General features: G+C 33.0%; 3 protein-coding genes across 3 annotated transcripts in view; 2 read left to right on the top strand and 1 right to left on the bottom strand.

The window, feature by feature from the left end:
• LOC115886059 (Krueppel-like factor 9) overlaps window positions 1-24,427 on the top strand; it is a 248,355-nt gene that overhangs the window by 204,634 nt on the left and 19,294 nt on the right. The gene's annotated exons all lie outside the window — the stretch shown is intronic.
• LOC115886060 (fibrinogen silencer-binding protein-like) lies at window positions 7,713-9,265 on the top strand. Its single transcript, XM_030905088.1, has 5 exons — window positions 7,713-7,964; window positions 8,182-8,398; window positions 8,558-8,641; window positions 8,725-8,877; window positions 8,980-9,265. The coding sequence occupies exons 1-5, from the start codon at window positions 7,803-7,805 to the stop codon at window positions 9,183-9,185; spliced, it is 822 nt and encodes a 273-aa protein (XP_030760948.1). The 5' UTR covers window positions 7,713-7,802; the 3' UTR covers window positions 9,186-9,265.
• LOC115886063 (putative nuclease HARBI1) lies at window positions 9,347-10,754 on the bottom strand. The gene is made up of 3 exons (XM_030905091.1): window positions 10,641-10,754; window positions 10,344-10,548; window positions 9,347-10,128 (listed from the first exon to the last, which is right to left on the bottom strand). Exons 1-3 carry the CDS (start codon window positions 10,718-10,720, stop codon window positions 9,364-9,366), a joined length of 1,050 nt encoding a protein of 349 aa, XP_030760951.1. The 5' UTR covers window positions 10,721-10,754; the 3' UTR covers window positions 9,347-9,363.

Here is a 24,427-nt window from a genome sequence, read left to right as displayed (position 1 = left end):
GAACAAGGACCGAGAACTCTTCGACATAATAAAAAAGAGGAAAGCAGCCTATTTGGGCCATATCATGAGACATAGCAAGTATGAATTCCTTCAGCTCATCATCGAGGGTAAAATTGAGGGAAAGCGCGGACCCGGACGACGGCAATGCTCCTGGCTGAAGAACATTAGATATTGGACAGGCCTGGACTCACATACTTTGCTGAGAAGAGCGAAAAATAGAGAGGAATTTGCCATGGTTGTTGCCGATCTTCACTGAATGGAGAAGGCACTTTAAGAAGAAGAAGATGAAAAGAAAAATAATATATTATATTATCCAGAGGTATCGTTTGCTGAAACTATATAATATTTTGGATACTAAACCTTCCATAAAGGTCTGTACCAATGGCTTATCACCTCCTGGTATAAAAAACTGCACATTTGTCAGACCATCCCACTGACAGAATATTTTCTATTGTTTATTTCTTTCTAATCACATCAGCTTTAAATAACAACTGAGTTTTCAATTCCTTGTAAGTTGATTAACTACTATTTTAATGCTTTTCTCTCTTAGTGATTTTTTTACCATTCTACTGTAAAAAGCAAATGAGGAGCTTTATTGAAAAAGTTTATGTTGTTTTTGAAAAAACCTAGAAAAACGTTCAGTATTGAGACAACTAAAAGAATAATTATAAATGTAATACAGTCCATTTTACAAATGATAAAAATAACTTGGTTGAGTAGTTAACTAAAGAAATATTTTAAATCACATTATTAAAGTGCTTCAAACACTACAATTTTACAACTCGTCTTTTTCCTCAAACAACACCGTTTGACACAATTCAATTTCGCCTCAAAACGTTACAAATTACATCGACTTCGCCTAATTAAAAACACCTCCCTTCGCAAGTTGAAGAGATCAAAGACTCGCCTCCTCAAATAAGACCATCCAGAACAAATCGCAATGCTTGCCGCCGGGCATTCAAGTGCTCCACTTCCCCTTCCTTTCCGATTCCACGACAGCAGAGCAAGAGATACCCCTTTGTCCGGTTAAAGAAAGGAAATTCAATAAGGGACGAGATATTTCCCGGCTTTTCAATTAACCTACAGCTTTTATATGTGCCGCTTGTTCGTCCATCGGCATCGTCTCGTTCGTTTGTAGTGGAGAGGGGAGCTTTGTCGGACATGAATAAGGTTTTCAGCGGGGTAACGAGTGCACTGAATGAAAAGGTGTTTTATTTTTGCAATAAGATTGTTGATTTGTGCTGTATTTTTAAAAGAAATTTGCTTTAATTAGGAATATTAATTTTTTGAGTCGTTTTCGTTACTCTTGAGATCCACGTGCCCTTGTACAGGGTGGCTCGAATTCCACGCTCATCATTGGGATTTCGGAAACCCTAAGAGATACAGGATCAGTTAAATGGAGGCAAAGTTACGCAATTTGATGCTCAATAAAATGCCGTATTGCATTTTTAAAAATTCCGAATACTTCCAAATATATTCGAAAAAAAAACCGGAATTTTCAGTTTTCTTTCCTGGCTTTATTTGTTAAGATAACTTAAAATGAAAAACACATTTTCATGGCCACTTTTTCTGCTCTATAACTCTGTGTGATTAAATATTGACTCTGACGTTTCGCCTTCTGGCGACCATCATCAACTTAATTTTTTTTAAATACGGACCTGATTTTTTTTCAATTTAATTAAACCCTTTCATCACTCTTAAAACACTATATATAGTCACTTTGATATTTGCCGACGTTACGTACAGAAAATTCCATCACCAGAATATTTTATGGAAAAAAAAATAAAAAATAAAAATGCAATACGGCATTTCCTTGAGCATCAAATTGCGCAACTTTGCCTCCATTTAACCGATCCTGTATCTCTTACGGTTTCCGAAATCCCAATGATGAGCGTCGAATTCGAGTCACCCTGTACTCAGGCTTTCGCATGTGTTAGGAACAAGTTAATATCTGTCAATGAGTCAGTCTACTCAGAAATAAATGCAATTAATGTCGATATTTTGGTGAAAGTTTGAAACACTCTGTGGAATATGTTAACAAAGCAGAAATTTAAAAACATTTTGTCATTTAGGTACGTCTTTTCTCGATAGTTTGTTTTTTGATTCATCTCAATAGCTCTATTCTTATTGGAGACCTTCGCTTTTGATTAAGACAGTAGTTTACAGCAATTTTACCATTAATTTTGGCTTCTCATCAACACACCTATAGAATAGTTTTTATTGTTTTTGTAATGTCATTATTATTGAAAAGTCATATTATTACTGTTTATTAATGTTTACTTTAGTAGAGATGGTTTTAAGTACTGAAGTATCGCCTATTGTTACTTTAATTGATCATGGTAAAGATTAACTTTTGGACTTAAAACCATATCTACTAGAGTAACTGCCAAACAGACAATAATAATATGATTCTTCAAAGGTAGTGACATTACATAAATCACAAACATTATTTTATAGGTCTGTTGACTAGGACAAAAAGCAAACGCATGGTTTTAATGTAAAAAATATGAAAAAATGTTAGTGTCTTCTTCAAAAGCAAATATCTCCAAAAAAAAAATAAAGCTATTGAGATGAATAAAAAAATAAACTTTCGAGAAAAGATACACCTAGATGACAAAATTATTTTTAATTTCTTGCTTTCCTAACGTACTCCACAGAGTGTTTCAAACTTTCATCAAAATATTAAGATTTTGTTTTCCCCCGTATAATTTACAAATTGCAACTTTCATTTTTAATTTAGAAAGACATACTAAAAAGTCAAATAATTTACCTACAAACAGCTTAAAAGATCATCAGAACACAATATATAAAACTTTGAAATACATGAAAATTTTAACGTGCCCGTTTTTCGTGCCGGTGAGTGTATTATTATCACTAATATGAAAAAAAACACTCTTAAATAAATATTGACGATCCAGCTATGTCGAAACAAAGGTTCCTAATAGATCACCGAAGTTAAGCGACTTTAAAAAACGTGAGTAGATGGACAGGTGACCGACTGGAAACTATATCGTTCTTTTTCGCGTGGACAAAGTATATCCCGCCCGGATTAGCTTGAGCAGCAAAAAGAGGACGCTAACTCCAATTTGAGCACACTTAAATAAATTGTCACGAATCTTATGCCAAACTAATTTCTATGTTTTGTAGAGAAATAAAGAAATTAAACTTGTTTTCTCTGAAATCTATCTAGTATCATTTAAAACGACTTTCTCTTACTTTCCCATTTATAATGCCACGATTCAGTAATTTCCAATCGACTTTTTCCTTAATTACGACATTGATTACATGGCGCAGTCAAACCTTTTCGCCCTCTTTTTTCCAGATCCGTACCGGCAAACTTTTGCCCGGGGCTGGAAAAATCCAATTTGATTATTGGGGTGGCCGATCGGCGCGGCGCGGAGCAATGCCGCAAACCGTTTACTTAATCAATCATTTCGTTGTTTTTTGCTCCCGCTCTCCGATTTTTGGCTTTTAATCTTAACGAGATTGGGCGATAGGATTGGAGAGAATTTGTTTTCGGAAAGTTTTAAGAAGGATTTGTTTTATTATAGAAGATTCTTTTGTTCCAAAACACAATTTCAGATAAAAAATGCTTTCAAGATATCTTTGAAAGGACAATTAATAATGATTTTTGTTGGAATAATCTCCAAAGAGTTAAAATTTGCAGAAGTGAGGCACATTAGGTCCATGCAGTCGCAGTGGTAGGTTCCACTTTTAGTAAATAAAAAAATACAAATACAAACGTCCAAACAGTGTCAGAGATAAAGTTTGCATCATATGAGACTTAATTAATAAATGAATTCACACACACACACACACACAAATTTATTTCAATGATAGTCTCTGCTTTGAATTGAAAATCACATATAACAAAAAAAAACTTGTTACTCTCTGTTGTCTGTCATTTTAAATACTGTTTTCAAAGTTCGACCAGAAAACCCGTTTTTTAGCCGACCATACCAACAGGTATGGTAAGCTATTAAGATCGGCAAAAAAAAACGTTTTTTTAATTTCACTCAAAATTAGTTATTTGGGTCATAAATGACCTAAATACAAAATATTTTTTTATGGTGTCTGTCCGTCTGTCTGTAACACGATAACTCAAAAATCGCTGAACCGATTTTAACAAAATTTGGCACAAAAATATTGTGGCACCCGAGAATCTGGCCATTAGTTTTTGGTGAGGGTGGGGGGTTGGTAAGGGGGTATGGGAGGGGGTTAAAAATTTAAAAAAATCAAAGCTCCAAAATTACAGTAGCTAGCGAAACGCGGTTTTCAATTTAAGATTAGGAATAATATTTGCAACAAACTTTGTAATAACATCAAAATCAGTCAAAGTCGCAGTTTTTGAGATAATTGAAACTAAAAGAACTGTCTACCAACTTTTAATAATAATAATAATAATCGTCTTTATTGAAGAAAAAAAATGTGTAACACATTACATATATTACACATCATGCAACAAGGGTGGCGATATATATATATATAATATAATATATATATATATATATATATATATATATATATATATATATATATATATATTTTTTTTTTCTCCTTTCTTGGGTATGAGGATTAATGATTAAACCTTTAGAAATTTATATATATATATATATATATATATATATATATATATATATATATATATATATATATATATATATATATATATATATATATATATATATATATATATATATATATATATATATATATATATATATATATATATATATATATATATATATATATATATATATATATATATATATATATATATATATATATATATATATATATATATATATATATATATATATATATATTTTTTTTTTCTCCTTTCTTGGGTATGAGGTTATTAAGAATATATAGAAGAATGTGACACATTCTTCTATATAGACTGGTGGTAGCAAGGCGGCTGCGGCTTCAAGAATAAAGTGCCTGAGAAAGCCCACCATGATGAGGCGAAACGTCGCATAATAAAAAAAAAATTCCATTTTTAATTAATAACCTCACACCCATGAAAGGAGGAGAAAAAAAATATATATATATATATATATATATATATATATATATATATAATGTATATATATTATTATACATATATACAAGTAATTATTGAAAAGACAATTTGGTTTAAATTTTATCTAATGAAAATATCTCGAGAAAGAATTTTTATATCTTCTTCGCAATTTTACAGCAAGACAAAAAAATGTTCTACAAACTAACAAATTAAAAAATATACATAGTTAATTCTTATACATCGAAGAAAATTATACATCACAGAAAATTGACATAATAATTTTAAAACACAAACAAAAAATACAAAACCATCATCATTCCTGTGAAGATAGAAGAAACGTTTTATATTTTTTCCTCAATTGACCAAAATTACATTGTTTGAAATCATTATCAAGGGAATTATAACTAGTGACGGCCATATAGGTAAAACTTCTCTGAAAAAGTGCGGATCTATGTTAAGGCATCGTCAGTTGATTATGGTGTCTTATATTACAATTATGCATGACATTACGAGGAATAAGTTTTTCACTCAGATACGAGGCATGTTTTTTAAGTAAGTACCGTTTTGGAATTTAAAAAAAAACGTGCAAAGATATCGCAATAATTTTATTTTTACATGAAAGCCTGTACCTTAATCTACTTTTCTACATAATTTCCGTGAATATTGAGGCACTTGTCATAACGTGGCACCAGTTTTTTAATACCCTCCTCATAAAATTCTGCCGCCTGACTGGTTAACCACTGTATCACAACTGTTTTGACTTCGTTATCGTCTTGAAGACGCTGACCGCCCAGGTGTTTCTTCAAGTGCAGGAATAGATGGTCGTCACTGGGCGCCAGATCAGGGCTGTATGGAGGATGACCTAGAGTTTCCCATTTAAAAGATTTGATGAGATCTTTGGTCCGATTAGCCACATGTGGACGGGCATTGTCATGCAGCAAAACAATACCCTTACTCAACTTGCCACGTCTTTTGTTTTGGATTGCACAGCGCAGATTGTTCAATGTCTCACAATAAGATGCTGCATTGATTGTCTCATTACGAGGCAGAAACTCCACTAGCAATACTCCTTTTCTGTCCCAAAAAACTGTGCACGTGATTTTCCGGGCAGAAATTGTTTGCTTAAACTTCACTGTTTTGGGTGATGATGAATGTCGCCATTCCATGGACTGTTGTTTCGATTCTGGTGTGACGTAGGCCACCCATGTTTCGTCACCAGTAACAATTTTGTCTAAAAATCTTCACCTTCATTGTGGTACTGCTCAAGGAAAGTCAATGCACTGCCTAAACGTTGGGTTTTTGTGCAAATCCGTCAACATTTTCGGAACCCAACGTGAACACAATTTCCGGTAATTCAAGTTCTCGGTCACAATGCGATACAAAATACTACGAGAATATTGAGGAAAGTAGTCGCACAATGATGAAATTGTAAAGCGTCTGTTTTCTTTCACCTTTTCGTCCACTTTCTGCACCAAATTTTCATTAACGACCGAAGGACGCCCACCCCGTTCTTCATCATGCACATTTGTGCGGCCATCTTTAAATGCTCTCACCCATTTCCTTACCATTCCATCACTCATAATGTTTTGTCCGTAAACTTCACAGATCTCACGATGAATATCGATCGGTTTTACGCCTTTAGCACTAAGAAATCGTATGACAGCCCGTACTTCACAATCGGCGGGGCTCACGATTGTCGGAAGCATCTTAAACACTCAATAAACAACGTATACAATGAAGAATCAGACTGTACTGGTGTCTGTGCATAGACAAGAGATGTAGGTAACCTGCGCGCATGCGCGGAACGCCGACCGTAGCGCTGCGGCGGCGGAATCGCAAAACGGTACTTACTTAAAAAACATGCCTCGTATATAGGGGTGGATGTACTCAGCACCTTAAACAGAAACATGACGAAATGCAGCCTGACAGTGTTTGAAATTTTTTATTAACATATTTTAGTATGGGCGACTATACGTGCCTCCCGGCGCTAATTTTTTAAGATAAAGACGGTAGTAGATTGAAGCTAATGCCGGGGCCAGACGACAAAAAGTAAAAACAATTTTGAGACAAAAACAAGACAAACTTGCGACAAAATGGGGAATTCCGACAAGACAAACTTGAGACAAATTGTCCACACCGCGCCAAATATAGACACTTTGATCTTTACCGACTCGAGACGGGACATTGAAATGTCTCTGAATTTTGAAACAAAACAAAAATGAGACAAAAATGTCGCAGAAATGTATTGGATTTGTCACAACTTGTCGTAAAACATGAATGTTTCTGTCTTGTCGTTGTTTTGTCTGCTTGATCTGGACCCGGCATAAGAAATAACGGCGAATGCAGATTCTGTAGGGAAACTGCGGAAATACTCATCACTGAGACACTGGTATGCATAGTCAGTCGCCAGCGAGTTGACGGAGGAATCGCCCGGCGAAGAGTTGAGAGAGTCGCCAGCGAATTGACGGCGATCTGTTTGCGTTGCATAGTCGTACTCTACTCCGCAGGCTCGCCGGCGTCACGCCGACACCTGCGCGGCACCTTATATACGTATTTTAAAGGTGGCCCATACCAAATATGAATCAATTGTCGCGCTCTGAACAGCGGAATTAGATTTGGACCGCTGTAATCTTTTTATCCGTGTCGTTGAACAGGCGATTTGTGGATTCTTGTTTTGTTTATTATTATGTGTTATCTTTTCGGTACCGATGGTTTTGGAAAGTGCATAGTTGTTTAGAATAAAGTTAACAGTTCGGGCCGCTTGCAAATACGTTTAAAAATGGCAATTAAATATTCCGTGGCAGACAAAGAACTTTTTATTCAAATTATAGGGAATTACCCCATACTGGAAAATAAGAGGACAGACGCTAATCATATCGAAAAAAAAAGAAATGCTTGGGAGAAAATTACTGTGGATTTCAATGCTGCAACATCTGAGAAGGTATGTATGTATGTAATGAGTAATCCATTAATAAAGGGTACCGGGTATATTTCACGAAGTAGTAATCAGAGGTTTGGCGTAAATTTTTCCCTAATTAAATTGCCCGAAAAAAAAAATGCTGGAAATCATTTTCAAGTTTGTAAAACGTCCGCTACAGGGCAAAGCAACAGTGATCAACTATAAGCATTTCAGTGTTAATACTTATTTGTATTTACAGAGAACAATGACCCAATTAAAAAGGCTATGGGACAAAATGAAGAGAGCGAGAAAGGCTGAGCTAGCCCAGGAGAGACGGGATCTGTTGGCAACAGGTGGTGGACCGCCCCCTGTTCCACCACCACCTCAACCAGTTATTGATGATTTGGTTCCGCATATTGCATTTGAAGTAGACGTTACAGATGATTCCGATGGAGTTAACTTAAATAAAATAGAAGGTATGACATAAAGTTCTAGTAAATTAATTAGTTGCATGTTGGTTTTCTTTCTTTTATTTAAACGGTAACACTTTCTACTAAAATGAGATAGGTATCTAATGATTTAAGTACTGACAGTCAATATTGATGTTTTAAAATTATAAACTAAAATTCTTTCAGATATGCACCCACTTGGAACTGCAGTTGACTCATCCTCGGGTCAAAATACATCGCCACTTCCACCAGTGATTGTTATGGAGCAAGGTAGTTATCCAATGATTTAAGTATTGAAAATCAAATTGATCTTTTAAAATTTCAAAACTAAAATTAAATTAAAATTCTTTCAGGTATGCAACCATCTGGAACAGCATTTGCCTCATCCTCGAGTCAAACTACACCGCGGCTCCCACCAGTGATTGTTCTTGAGCAAGACAAACCTTGTGTATCTACTTCTATGAGGAAAGTATCCCCAGTTTCTTCACAAGGAATTAAAAGATTAGGTAAGTACTTAATAACTCTTAGTGTAAAATATTTAGTGAAATCTGAGTTATAAGCACGCCTTTGGCTCGTACATATTTTTTAATAGTGGCCAATGTTTTCAGGAAAAACAATTCCAAGAGAAGAAATTAAAAATAAACAGATTACAGAACTTACTGAAGCGAGGCTGGCATTAATAAAAAAAGAAGAACAACAGATGGACGAACTGCATAAAATCCGGCTAGAAGAAGCTATTTATAGAAAAGAAGCGGCCAGATTGCAGATGCTTCAGGAAGAATTGAAGTTAAAACAGTTGCAAAATGAGAATTAGACAAATTATTATGTGTTAATCGCGAAGTGTATACGTGAAAAACTTGACTGTGTTTACGCAAAATAAATCCCTTTAGCAATTGCTTATGTATATGTTTTATTCCTCAAAAATTTTTAAAATACATCTTATATTTATTATCCCTGTAGGTGGGTGTTTAAATCTAAAAATAAATTATTTACTACTGGAAATGGTTCCGCACTATGGTTGCCCTCATTAATTGGCCTAAACGATTATAGTTTCCAGCATGGAATGGAATTGCTGGTATATCATCATCAATTTCTTCTGCTGGTTCCATTAATTCACGATGTGTAACTGCTATGTTGTAAAGTACAGCACAGGCAACTATAATATAACAACTCGTAGAAGTTTTATTTGCAAGCCCTCTTCGCAAACAAGAAAACATTCGCTTTAAAACCCCGAACAAGCGTTCTACTACATTCCTTGTTCTTATTTGAGCTTCGTTGTACCTTCTTTCTCCTTCAGTTTGTGGGTTTCGAAAAGGAGTTAAAAGATACGGCAGACATGGATATCCGGCATCGCCAAGCAAATATCCTGGTAGCTGCCTTCTTTCAAATCTGGTTTTAACAGAGCTTCTGTTAAAAATATAGCTGTCGTGGTAGCTTCCCGGATATCTAGCAACAATATCGTAAATCTTTAAATCAGGCCCAGCAACTGCCTGTACATTAATTGAAAATATTCTTTTTCTATTTCTAAAGAGTTCCGCATTCAGTCCTCCTGGATTAATGATAGGGACATGTGTACAGTCAATACAACCAGTCACGTTTGGGAAGTTTCCAATTCTCTGGAAATGTCTTTGAACTTGTTGCAAATTATTTGGAAATCTTATATGTTGTCGACTGTTGGCTGAAATCCTTCTAGTAACTTTCTTTATTACACGGCTTATAGTGGCTTGGTGGAATCCTCTTAAATCTCCACACACTATCTGAAAACAATTAATTTATATCCTATGTATTTTGTTTATTTTTATAAACAGCAATACATTTTGCTCCCCGCTTGCAAATGCTTAAATATTCTCGCCGTTCTTAAAATATTAGGAACTATGCCCCTTTTGTCTAACCTGATAACTATAAATTGTGTTTTAAACATTGCAAAGCGGCGATATCTAGTTGATAATTAATAATGTAAATACCTACTTACCTGGAAACTTCCGGTCGCGTAAAAACGCAGAGTCACTAGTAAACCTATTATTGGTGGAACAGGCAGCCCACGATTGGTCGTTTGTTCCTGATCTTCAACTATAGGTAACAAAATATGTTGAACGATAGGTTTCGAGAAGCGAAATCGTTTTCTAAACTCCACATCATTATATTTTTCTATGGGATTTTCCATGTCCCTAATATATCTAAAAATACGTACATACATGTTTAGTTCTTTACTTAATATATTACTACATACCATACTTAACAGTACACATGTGAATTTTTTATCACTTACCTACGTGGTATGTTTATTATCAATTCCAAATCCACAATATCTCTATTTACATTATAAATCATGTCAAAATCGCGATCCATTTTTACCTTCACCTCTAAATTGTACACACAATAATTCTAAACTCGATCAAAACTACCGCAATCCGACTTTCCGGCGAAACGACGGAGATGGTCTTTTCCACATCCAACAAATCTCCAGCGCGGCGCCGAGGAATATCAAAATGCGCATGCGTCAAGTCGGCGAACGAAGAACTATGCATTACAAATTTCACCCAGCGTACGGCGTTTCTTTGGCGACTCGCTGGCGATTGACTATGCATACCGGTGTGAGTGTCTCAAGACGACAACCAGTCGTGCAATACATTTTGGTAAGACGGAGAACTATCCACTATAAAACCGTCACAGATACTGGCTTTTGCCAAAGCCCTGAGACTTTATGATGAGTTATGACTCAAGAAAGGGGGACATAAGAGAACTATCTATTATTAAACACAAATTGAGATTTTCTGATTTCTCAATGTCCGACAGCCACAGGAGACTTCATGGCGCTGTAAAGGAACAGGGGTGTATAAAGGGAACGGGGAGAACCATGTATCCCCACCCCCTGTCAACGACGTGACCAGCAGCGAAATTTACGGTCTTGTTCGTGTATTATGCATATCCGCACTGATGGGCAGTTTGTCACCCGGAGGACCGCCGAACACTGTGTACGGACAGTGTTTCGGCTTGTAGAGAGACAGGAAGCGAACAAGACAAGTAGAAAACTGGTATTGTCTTATTTTCGGTGACGGTTCTGTAATTAATTACGTTCTGTGAATGTTTAGAGCTTTAATGAAGATATTATAATTAACGTTTGTGGGTTGTAGGCATTTGCGTGATTTAATTTTATAACATAATTTTCTTTCTTTAAAGGAAAAGTGAAAGACGAAAATGTCTAATTTAAAATATGGAATTTAAAGAAGCACAGGTTTTAGAGAACGGTTGTTACATTTTGAATATTAATTTTCGACATTTTATGTCAATTTTTAATAAATGAAAAAGAAAAAAAAAGAGAACAAGAAATAAGAGAAATTTATATTTGGTATCTACTATTTGGAAAAAATATCTCGTCCTATGTATTTGTAGGAAATAGAATTATCTACAAAAAAGGTGGTCTCTTACAATTTTTTGTAATGTAAGAGTGTGTTTCTATGAACAAAGAAATGTTTTAAATTTTTTTCTAGTTTTTTTTAGTCCTAAGCATGTTTTTATTGTAGTATAAATTAGTGGACCCACGGGATCCCTAACAAAATTATAAGAATAATAAATTTCCAATAAATTTTCGAATAGAGAACTTCCATAGTAGAGGTTGTCGCCCACTAGACCGCGGCGCGACGCGGCGCGGCGCCATGTGGAAATTTCTTTTGTCTGCTTGCCATGTATTTAAATGGACCAACGCACATTAGAGCGCGCAGCGCAGAAGCGCGCCGCGGGATTTCCGTCAAGAAGTCGGAAGACTTCTCTAGCAACTTTTTTCCGTCTCCCGCGTTTCGGCGCGTTGCAGTGTGCGTACTCACAAGGGGAAATAATTTTGCATTCGAGTCTTTTCAGTTGGCTTTTTGACTAGGAACTAGTGATATGTATCAATGGCAGAATTGTATTTTTAAAGGTAAATTAGGCAAATCGATTTTCATAAAGGAATATGATATTTTTTTTAGTCTTCCCTCACTAGAGACAGATGGACGAAATGCCTTTCTATCAAAGATTTAATATAATTGAGAGATGTAGAGGCAAAACTGGCAATCTCCACTTTTTAACAAAAGTGACAATCTCAATTTTTAAATTCTAATTACCTAAATATATAAAAAGATCAGGGTTTTTGACCACATAACTAATATACATCATCAGAATAAATAAGAATTATCAAAAATATTAGTAATTTGTCTCTTCTGAAAAAATATGATGAGTAGATATACCCGGTGTTTTTCCTTCTAAAACCCTCAATTGAGGAGTGCGTAAAATGTTTCTTTTATATTTTGTAATACTGAAAAAAATGATTTTGTCTTTTATTAAATCTGGAAAAAGATGGTAAAATTCTCCAAACTTCTTTCTTTTTTTTTGTTAATCGTATGAGTCCAAACTTTTCCTCACCCCCTCTTCCTCTTCCTCTGTTAGAAGAGCACAAAAAATACGCTTTCGTCCGTACTTGAACTCATTGCTTTAAAAACTAAACTACAGTAAGTAAAAAACACTATAACTAAATAGCGTTGCCGCGTTTCAAAAGCGCGCTATAGTGGGCGCAGTTCCTTCGCAGCCGGAAAAAATTCTCTTCCCAGCGCCGCGCCGCGCAGCGGTCTAGTGGGCGACAACCTTAGTTTAAGGATAGAAATGTAAATTTGTAAAAATTTCCCCGTATATGTTTGACGATAAATATTTTTAAATGGTTGAGTTGCGTGTTTCATAATAAGTTTTGTTTTTTTGTTATAAGATTCTCAAGAAAAAAGAAATCTGCCTTAAAATAATCAACCTTCATTAACTTTCGAACGGTGAGGTTTACAAAAAAATTGTAAGAGATCGTTTTTGTAGAGAATTCAATTTACTACTAACATATATGGGACGAGATGTTTTTTTCCAAATAGTAGATACCGAGATATGAATTTTTCTTTCTAATAATAAGGAAAAAATAGAAAACTGAAAGGCGGAGGACCTTCCTATTAAAATTAAGAGCTCATACTTGGAGAGAATTTTTTGAGGTGTCTACCAACCTTTTTTTCAGAGTATAAAATAAAAAAAATAGTCGATTTTGTTGAAAAAACACTAAATCACCACAATACACCAAAACACTTTTACACTGGACGCGCGTTTCGCTAACCATGTTAGCATCATCAGCAGATGATTATAAACTAAAATACAATCTACAAGTTGAGCGTTTATATACTCGCTCAGTGGACAGCGAGTGGGCGTGGCAAGATCTAGCCAACCGAGTCTAGAAATGGTAATCTGTCGTTGTTTTCAATTTCATGCGTAAATTTAATGGAAGGAAAACGATTATTTAACTTAGAAATAAAATTATCTATGGTGTCTGAATGTGTGTCAAAAACAGCAAAAATATCATCCACATACCTAAACCATACTCTTGGAAAATACTCAAACTGATTCTTAGCTTCCAGTTCAAACCTGCTCATGAATAAATTAGCCAAAAATGGAGACAATGGATTACCCATTGCTGTATCATCCCGCTGTCCAAAAAAGTTGTTATTAAATTAAAAACACTTTTGTTTCATACATAACGATGTAAGCTCAATATATTCAATCACAGTTTTGTTGTCGAGACCATTTGCGTTCAGTAATTCCTTCAAGTAGCCTAAAGTATGTGGAATTGGAACACTTGGGAACAACGAAGATACATCAAAGGAGACCAAAATTTAACCTTCATGCAATGTTATATCTCTAATTTTGTTAATAAATTCAATATTATTTTTAACTGAGAAAAAGGGTTCATAAACAGCTAAACTTTCGAACTCCCTTGATAACCATTTTGCCAAATTATAAGTCGGAGAACCTACAGCCGAAACAATTGGGCGCATAGACTTATCCGGCTTATGAATTTTTGGTAACGCATACAATTTTGGTAATGAGGGATTCGATACTTGCAATTTTCTCTTTAAAGAAAGAAAAAAAGAGGAAGCCGTCCGTTAGTTTTAAACACCAAAACACCAAATTCATAAATACTTTGCCCCACGCTTATCTAGAATAATTTTCCCTAAAAATGCCATACATTTTCTCCACATCCACCACCGGAAAATCTGCGGGAAATCTGTTCGGGAAACAAGGAAAATATGTCGTTTCCTTTCCCAAAACAGACAGATGCGTGGGCGAGTATGTGAGAGGAAAGGATAGAAACAGCGAAGGAAACAAAAAAAACTAAATAAATTTAATGATATTAAAATGTATTCCTTTAAAATTTATTGCGAGTCTTGTTGTGAGGAAAACTCGGCGGGGAAAACAGGCGGGAATGGAAATTTCGCCTGGGGTTTTTCCGCATCAGAAAAAGCTTATCTTTGACTTTTATAAAAGCGGGAGGGTGAAAAGTTTTTCTTTTAAGAGATATAGAAGGAGATTTAAAGCGATAAGTAGAACAACTGATTTGAAATAATATCGAAGAAATAAATAACGTGAAAAAAACCTTTTATTTTCACATTAATGTTGATTATCTCTAAATCAAGTCACAAACATTTTCTTTTCAAAGGTAAATTACATAATAATGTTTATAAAATTGATTAAGTAAACATTTCATACAATAAAAGACGGTTTAAAAAACGATTTTAATTAACATAAATTTTTTCGAAGAAATGATTCTGCTTTGATTCGTAGCTACAGGGTCTTAAAATTTTAATATTTTTTCGATTTATTATAAATTTTTTGCAAGTACTTATATCGTTTGAATGAAATTTTGAGGGTAAAAGTTACTACAGTATAAATGCCACATATTTTAAAGCTGAAAAAGTGTCGACATACATATTTACCAGGGACGTGCATATGTGTTATCAATGGAATATTTCTCTGAGAAAAAGCATTTATGCCACTGACTTTTCTTCTGTTGTTAGCGTAATAGTGTAAGCAATTTAATGCCGATTAAAAGTTGTCTCTTGATATTTTGTCGAATTCGGCCTCCTTGATGAGATAAATGCGATTCTATTTATTACCCTTGATGCAAGTCTAATTGCAACCTTTAAAAAAAATTAATATCATTAACTTGCGAAAGTCTTAAATAAGTATTCATTGATTCCTCATCCAAAAATATGAAAAAAGTTCCTATAAACATGGGTATGGAAATGCATAGTTTTACAGTTACAGGATGTTAAAACATTTTCAAATTATAGGATTTTTGTAATTATCTTAAATACCATTATTTTTTTATTTGAAATTGCTGTAGGTTGGACTAATAGTAATAAAAACTGATAGTAATAATATTTAACAAGAAATTAGGTGAAATATATAATATATTAATTTTAATTTTACTAATTGTGATTAATAAAATTGTGTTTATCTCATCAAAGAGACCTAACTTTTAATTGGCATTAAACGGCCTACACGATTTTGATATAAAAAAAAAAGTCAGTGGCACACATGTTTCTTTTGAAAACTATTCCAGTGAACCCATATGCACGTCTTTGATGAATGTATAGACACTTTTTTAGCATTAAAATATTTAGCACTTATAGTAACTTTTACCCCCAAAATTTCATTCGAAAGGCTAGAAGTACTTGGAAGAAAATTATAATAAATCTAAAAAATATTAAAAATTTTAACATCCTGTAGCTACGAAACAAAGCAGAATCAACCCCACGGAGGAAGGAATATTCACCTGAGAAATGGCACATGTTTTTTGAGATACCCTGTAGATATTATAGTAATACCCGTGAAAACTAACGAATATCAGAACTAAAAGTTAAAAGGATATTAATGTGTCAATAGATGGTGTTACTATCCTTCTATATACGTTTTATTAAATAACGCTAATGAATAGATAATCTCTTTACCAATAATTAAATTGGAAACCCTGCTTTCACCATATTACATATTATTTTCATTATTTTAGCACAAACTAAATTCACAAATTGATATACTGTTTGTTAATTAAAATATTAATAATATTACGATAATGAATTATTTTCTCTATATAATAATAATTAACGAGGTAACATAAAACACGAAGGGTCGTATTTAATAATTTATTATTATGGAATAGTAGAAAATTAAATGAAATACTGATGTATATAAAACTCAAATATATGTATTTTAAACAGAGAAAATACAGTAAAATAGATAATTAAAACCATAATAAAAAAAATATTCTTGAAAAGGATTTTGAAAGCAACAAACTGACTTTAAAATATAGTAGTTTCGCAGAAGCCTCCGTAGGAAATGTTATCGTTAGTAGGTTAGAATTGTAACGAAATTTTAAATTATGTCTTTATTTTGGAGAAAATTTAGTCCAAACATAAGGAATATTTTGTTGATGTTTGACCATCAAAATCTTAAAAATAAATAAGTTGTTTAAAAATGTGCTACAATACGGATATAGTATAATCCTTTTCCATAGCAACTTTTGAAAATTGCCTTATATCTATCAAAAATAGTAGATAAAATAGCACTTCAACCGCAAGGGTAGATAAATGACATTTTAACAGCGAGGATAGGTTAAAAACTTTATTTCTTCTCGCACGTTTTTTAATTGCTTCCATTTTTGAAAATTGTTGTATTTCTTTTCATAAGTTATTCGGGATTTAAATGGAAGTAATTTGGATATAGCGTTTGTCGCCTCAGCCTGAATATCTGTTGGTAATTTACTTATTTCGTTTTGAGCCATTTCTGGCTCCAATTCAATCAGCAATAGACACGAAAGAGAATTAAAAAATATTGACTCAGAACTGACAACTAAAGAGACAGCTTTATTTATTTGTCAAATTACATAGAAACCAAAGCCAACCCAGCACAATATTTTTTCCACTCGTAATAAATTCCTTGATATAATAATTTCTGAATATTTTTTAAAACGTAACTCGCTATGGAAAAAATTATTGTTTTATACACGACGATAAAATTGCATTATCGTCTCCCGAAATTAATTCACTCGCGATTTCATTGCTCGTGAATTAATCTTTTCGGTCGACGATAAACTACCATTTTTTGTCTTGTATAAAAAATAACTATTATCTTTAACTTCCTAGGTATTTTTACACAAATGAAGTGTAAAAATACCTAGCCAGTTTTACATAAAACGTTAAATGCCGAACTCTTATTTTGCTACTTTTTTGGACTAGTGAAATGGACTCTTAGCCCACGACCACACAGAAAGCGGTTTTAGCGTTTTGCGTTTTTGCGTCTCGAGCGTTTTTTGCGATTTTACCGTTTCAAGCGCTTTTTTCGATTTGTGTCCATTAAAAACACGGAAAAGACGCGGCAGGTTGTTGCAGTTTCTATCAAGATGTCAATTAGTAACGTCGCAAGCTCGTGGATTCCCGGCCCGTCCAACAATCAATCCTGTGAAAAAGAGATAGGCGAGATCGGCGCCGTTAGCGTTGAAGTGACGAAGATAGAAGATGCTGGGATTGAATTGTGGACGGGCCGGGGCATATATTCGGAGACAAACACAATCCCACTGCTAGTGCCAGTGGTGTGTGTAAAAATAATAATAATTATTATTTGCCATTTATTTTACGAATTTTAGCTTATATGTTTATAGTTTTTTTTTTATGTTGTATTGTGTGTGGTCAGTACTTGTTATAATTATAATATAATATAATAAATAATTATAATTATGTAATAGAATAGTAAATATTTCTAGTTGCTGATGTAATTTTAGGACGTGATTTATGAAACATTTTGGAAAACTTCTTTACGCGTGATGGGAGTAAAAATTCAAGGCCGTGACATACGAGCTGGTGAGACGCCCCTGACACACGACCTCGTTGTAACGAAACGTGTTAACGGCTTAGAAATACGTAGTGACGCGACGTGTATTTGTGAGCAGTCCACGTGTTTATCATAAATGTTGATGTTTTAATACAAATTTTGTAAAAGTGAATCAAATTATTACGTGTAAAAAACATTTGTTACACGTAAAAAACTATTTTTATTATTTTACACGAATAAAACTGTTACACGTAAAAAACTGGTTTGTTACTGGTAGAAAACCATTTTTTACGCGTATAAAAATATTTGTTACGTGTAGATATCTATTTGTTACACGTAGAAACTATTTTTTTACGCGTCAGAAACTTATTGTTTCTGGTAGAAAACCTTTCTTACGCAAAAAAAATATTTTTTACGTGTAAAAAACTATTTGTTACACGTAGAAAACTAATTTTTACGCGTCAAAAACTTATTGTTTCTAATAAAAAACTGTTTTACCCAAAAAAAAAATTCACGTGTAAAAGAATTATTTGTTACACGTAAAAAACTATTTATTTCTGTTAAAAAAACTTTTTTTACGCAGAAAAAAACACTTTTTACGCATAGAAAAAACTATTTTTTACGTGTAAGTACTTAAACACTAAGCTGTATAAGGTACTTAACACCTATAATTTGTATGTCCTCTTAGAAATTCGAGGTACAGAAGTCAAAGCTCGCAAAGTTAGTCGTTATAAATTTCCAGTTATTAATTAAATTACGAGCGGTAATTACGGGGGAGAACGAAACTTGGGGACGGAGCGGAGAGGAATCCAATTCAGGATTTGGACCATTAGTGGTTTTAAGTGGACTGCTAACGCCGCGGGAATAATACCTTCATTAAGGAACAGGTTTTGTTGATGTTAGGGAACAAAGCTTACGTCATTATATCTGGCGTTCTCTGATTCGACCTGCTGCTTGCTGGTATTAAGCGACGGTTGATGGTTTTTTGGAGTTAAGAATTTGAAGATAATGGTACACACAAACGTTATTTTCTTTGAATTAGTGTGTTATCATAGTCTGGAAAGGTTATGAACTGATTATGCAGGGTGATTATTGAGATATTGCAAGAGATTTTTAGATAAAGTTAGATAAATTAAAAACAATCTTGAGTGTTTTTTTTCCTCAATTTTGTTTCGGCCTGTATCAGTTTTCGGTCAAATTTTAAATTGATTTAAAGTACAATAATTATGTTAACTACACATTAAACTATACAGGGTAAATACCTAACATATAGGGTAATAAAAGGAACACAAATCTAAAAATGTTGTATTTTTTATCTAGACGAGTGACAGATGTTAGCCATTCTTGGATATACGTGTTAAATTTTGAACAAAACACTCTCTAATTTGTTATTAATATATTTTCTAGCAAAAAAATCGTTAGAACTGTTAAAACTGAAACAAAGTAACTAACAATATAAACATAAGTTATGTATTAAAAGTCATAATTTATATGGATGGGATTATCACTCCTTTAATAAAAATATTTAAATTTAACTAATTTACCTGTGGATGTTCTGTATACCCTGGGATGCAATTGTACAGGGTAAATAATACCGTATAATCGGAAAAAAAACGGCGTCTGTGATGGCTACGATCGATTAGATTCTCCATTTTACATATAAAATAACAGCAACCTTATTGTAGTATAAATAAAGAAATTGAAGTTTAGTTAACTTTTATTGCTAAATTGATCTAAAGTACAATAGTTATTTTAACTACACATCAGACTAGAGAGTACAGAGTCTAAATTTACATGTTCAAAATAATATCCAGAGTAAATAAATAAACATAAATCTAATTACAAAAAAAATAGATTTTCGTTTCGGTGGCGATATAGTTATAATATAATAATATACAGGGTGGTCCGAACTGTATTCCGGAAACTTCGGCAGCATATTCTGCAGATAAAAATAAGTAAAAAAGTTCGTATAAATGTATGTCCTAAAATGCTTAGTTTCAGAGATACAGGGTGTAGAAGTTTCATTTTTATTTCGATTTTTTATAATTTCTGAAGTAACGTCAATATGTGGATGAAAATTGGTGCTTGGGAGTTTTTTGACATGAGAAATTTGATTTTAATGTCAATATGACTCCTACTAGTAGAGAGCGTATTATGTGTTTACCACCTACATGTGTTTTAACTGTTTTGAAGCGTAATAACTTTTTGTCCGTACCTGTATAAAACTACTTGAAGCTTGAAAATTGAAGCTTGTTAAAAGTGGGATAAAAAAAATCTACCAATGCAAATATAATTTCTGTGTTAATGTCACAATTTATATGGATGTGGATACCACTTCTTTAATAAACAACTTCGTTAAATCACACTAACTTACTTGTGAAAGTTCTGTATAACTTCATATACAGGGTAAATGAAGAAATTATAATTATTTAGGTGTCTTTTATTGATATTTATAATTTAGTCATCATTCTTAGAAAATGTAAAATATGTCAAAAACGATGTATTTTATACGTAGGCATCCCTACTTTTAAGTAAATTAAGTCTTCCCCAGCGCCATCTCTCTTTCCTACCGACACCAGAGTCTCACCTTTACGACAACTACAAGAACAACACCGCTCCGACTGCTCGCTGTAATTTAATTAATCTGTAGGGTCGGGGGCTTTGCCCAGGCTTCCGCCGATGTCGTAAGCCAGCGGCACACGGTGGCGCCCCCTTATCGCATGATTTACGAGCCACGGTCAGACGTTAAGTAGTTCGGTGGATTTAAGGTAGAGCGCGCACCATGGCGAATTAATTCTTTCTTAAAAATGAATTAAAGAGATAAAAAGGTGGAGGGAAAGGAGAGAACAGTTCATTAGTGGTGGTTAAATGGAAGAGTGGGTAGTCAACAAATTTATAGAACTACCAATAATCTGTAGAAACCACTAGTAGTAGCCATTAATTTAGATATAGAAAAAATTAATGATTCTGATCTCTAGGTCATTGACTTACATCAACGACTGATGTAAGTCAACTTGTTTCAAAGATAATATTTTTTACATAAAAAACAACTGCACAATTTCCCATTTTTTTGCTTATCATCCCCTATTTTATAATCTACTATATAGATACAGACACAAAGACTTAAAAATACCCTCTTCCATTTTCGTAGGTTGGTTAAGATAATCCTTTAGTGTGGATCGGAACTACGATGCATTTTAAGCGCTACTTAATAAGCTTCCATGGGAAGACTGGTTAGGTTGTTATCCATTTTTACCGTTTTTTCATAAACCGAATCTCTTAAAATCGTCTCCATACACATATACGATCATCTTTGTATATAGAATACAGTGGACATTGGTGGGTTGAAGTAAAATTTTATACAAAAATAATATTCAATAATATATTAGTCTATATGACAAAATATGTTTTTTTTTACGAGTAACAAATAGTTTTATACCCATAAAAATAGTTTTTACGGGTAATAGTTTTTTACGCAAAAAAAATTGTTTTTTACGCGTAAAATATAGTTTTTTACGTCTAACAGCTTTATTCGCCTAAGATAAAAAATTAAAAAAAAAATCGTTTTTTACGTGTAACAAATGGTTTTTTACACGTAATAATTTGATTCACTTTTACAAAATTTGTATTAAAATGTCAATATTTTTGATAAACACGTGAACTGCTCACAAGTGAAAAAATAACTATTTTATTTAATAGATTTTTTTCTAGTAGCAAAAAACTAAGTATTTTCAAAAAATATTCTTGTTACGCTACTGAAAACGAGAAAAAAAAAGAAGAAAAAAGGTGAAAAATCTGAGTTGCGATACACCGATCCCTAAAAGGGAAATGGTTCCGAAAATCCCCGGATTTTCCTCGCACTACTAAAGCCCTTTATACACTTCATGAACTTTTAACTTCGATTAGGGTCGCGTCCGTCCCGCTGCGTGTGCGGGAGCCAAAGGGTGGACGGTTTTACATTAGGTCGGATTACTGACGCGCAGTTCAGTGATTTAGATAATGGAGGAAAAATAAAGTAAAGAAAACAATTTAGGGTGCACCAAAAATTCTTTTTTCTTTTTAGTATTATTAATATTATTTATATTTTTATAAATTAAACATGTTAAAACATGTTGACTAAACTGTTGATTAAACATGTTGACTAAATAGTTATTAGACTGAAATCATAAATTTGATATGTTTTTGTGCCAAAAGCTCAACAGAAACTGTTTTCATATCATTTCTTCTCAGAAAAATTTTAAAATGATTAATTTAAAAAAAAATCCCGAATTTATTATTTCAGTCAAATAATTATCGTCTCAACGTGTTTATTTTTTGTCATGAATGATATTTATTGACTATTTCCATTCTAAATATCTTGAGAACGGTTACTCGTAGCGATTTTTACCAAGAGACATTTTTTAAGTAAAAAGTCAGAGAAATGTATTTTTTTTACTCAGTACTTTTATACAGTTATTTTTCTTATGTCAAAAAACTCCCAGACGTCATTTTCATCCAAATATTGACGTTACTTCAGAAATTGTTTGGAAAAAATCGAAATAAAAATAAAATTTCTACACCCTGTATCTCCGAAACTAAGTATTTTAGGACATACATTTATACGAACGTTTTAACTTATTTTTATCTACCGAATATACTGCCAAAGTTTACAGAATACAGTTCGAACCACCCTGTATAATAATTTATTTTACAAAAAGTATTATAATATTACTTCAAGTGAAAAAGAATCACAAGTTAGGGTGCAACATACATAAGATAATGTATGGCTACTTCGGTCCATTTTATCTGGAAAATTACATTTTTAAAAATGTTAGATCATCTATTATTCGCACGAGAAAAATATGTTTTCGGATGACGTTTTCCAGTTTATTTTCCGGACGTAATTTAAATTTTCCAGCATAAAGTTTTCGGTTATGATAAATGACACGTTATTAAAAAAGTTTAAAACGGTGTGCTTTTAAAATTTAGTGTTTATCTAATAAAATTAGCAATATTGTCCAACGCACTACAGCTTCTATCAGTATCTAAAACTTTATATAAATATGCGAAAAATTGAATTATAAAAAGTATTGAGAAATTTTAAAGTTCTATTATCAATGATACACTTTGTTTTGTTTCCAATACCTGCCAACAGTAGTCTAGCAATCAGTAGTCCCTTAGGCAATAAGAAAATATGCTGACAGTTCTTTTTTAATTAAGAATTGAAGCCTTAACTAGGTACAAAAATTACAGTATTAGTACAAGTTTAACAATATAAATATAAGTTCTTTATTAAAAGTCATAATTTATATGGCTGTGATTATCACTTCTTTACCTGTGGACGTTTTATATTCTCTGGTATGCAGTTATACAGGGTTGTTCACCACATACGACAGGGAGTATTATAGCTAAACGATGAGATCTTTACAAATTGTAAGTTTTGGGTTCGTTGATGGACTATTAGAGCTACAATTTAAAAATAATTTTACAAGATACAGAGTGTCCCTAATAAGTAAAAAATATTATAGTTCTATTTATTAAATGGAACACCCTGTATATTATTCTATCTTTAGATTCTACGATTGAAATAAAGGCAAATTTGATTAAAGTTTACCAAACTTAAACAGTTTTTGAAATATTTTCAATTTTGTAAAATTGCAGTTAAAAAATTTAAAGCTTCATTTCTCCAAGGGTATCAACGTTTTTAATACTAAATATTTACTGAAGATTATTTATTGATCAGATATTGTGTTGCAATAATAAAAATTATACTACCTTATACAGAGTGTCCAAAAATGTATATTAAATAAATAGATATAAACGGCAATAACTAGTTTAATTGAAATGAAGCACCCTGTATATTTTTACAAATTGTAAAAATCTAATCGTTTAGCTACAATACTGCGTGTCGTAGGTGATGAACAACGCTGTATAGGGTAAATAATACCAAAAAACTGCATTGTGGATGAAGTGGAAATGAAGATCGGAGTAATTTTATATGTAAAATTATACGGGAAATGTTATAGGTCATAATTTCCAAGCCCATTAGACACCATACTTTTTCTATCATATACAGGGTGTCCCAGAAATAAGTGCAAATATTTTAACTGGTAGTATAGTTCAACCCCAGAAACACGCCTATGAGGTTTTTTTTGCGAAAAAAAAATGTTGAAAATTTAAAATTTTTCTTGACATTTTCCGGGAAATTTGAAAAAACTTTTTAGTGCCACTTGTTTATTCACCTCAGATTTCTCTACAGTGTAGCTAAACCTTGCAGTGTTGCAACCTCCTATGTTATCCACATTCTACATAGTTCTACATTTAGAAATTCATAGACAAATTTCTACTCAAAAATTAGGAATGTTAAATTTAATCTTTTATCAGTGCTCATTATTAATAATTATTATAGAA

The sequence above is a fragment of the Sitophilus oryzae genome, unplaced genomic scaffold (genome assembly GCF_002938485.1).
Source record: "Sitophilus oryzae breed Bouriz unplaced genomic scaffold, Soryzae_2.0 scaffold_466_pilon_pilon, whole genome shotgun sequence".
NCBI classification, from domain to species: Eukaryota; Metazoa; Arthropoda; class Insecta; order Coleoptera; family Curculionidae; genus Sitophilus; species Sitophilus oryzae.
This window is presented reverse-complemented; position numbering and strand designations above follow the sequence as displayed.

Coding starts and splice junctions, on each gene's coding strand:
- LOC115886060 (XM_030905088.1), top strand. CDS start 7,803: ATGGCAATTAAATATTCCGTGGCAGACAAAGAACTTTTTATTCAAATT. Junction 7,965..8,181: donor ATGCTGCAACATCTGAGAAG/GTATGTATGTAT, acceptor TTGTATTTACAG/AGAACAATGACCCAATTAAA. Junction 8,878..8,979: donor ACAAGGAATTAAAAGATTAG/GTAAGTACTTAA, acceptor CAATGTTTTCAG/GAAAAACAATTCCAAGAGAA.
- LOC115886063 (XM_030905091.1), bottom strand. CDS start 10,720: ATGGATCGCGATTTTGACATGATTTATAATGTAAATAGAGATATTGTG. Junction 10,549..10,640: donor ATAATAAACATACCACGTAG/GTAAGTGATAAA, acceptor ACGTATTTTTAG/ATATATTAGGGACATGGAAA. Junction 10,129..10,343: donor ACGCGACCGGAAGTTTCCAG/GTAAGTAGGTAT, acceptor AATTGTTTTCAG/ATAGTGTGTGGAGATTTAAG.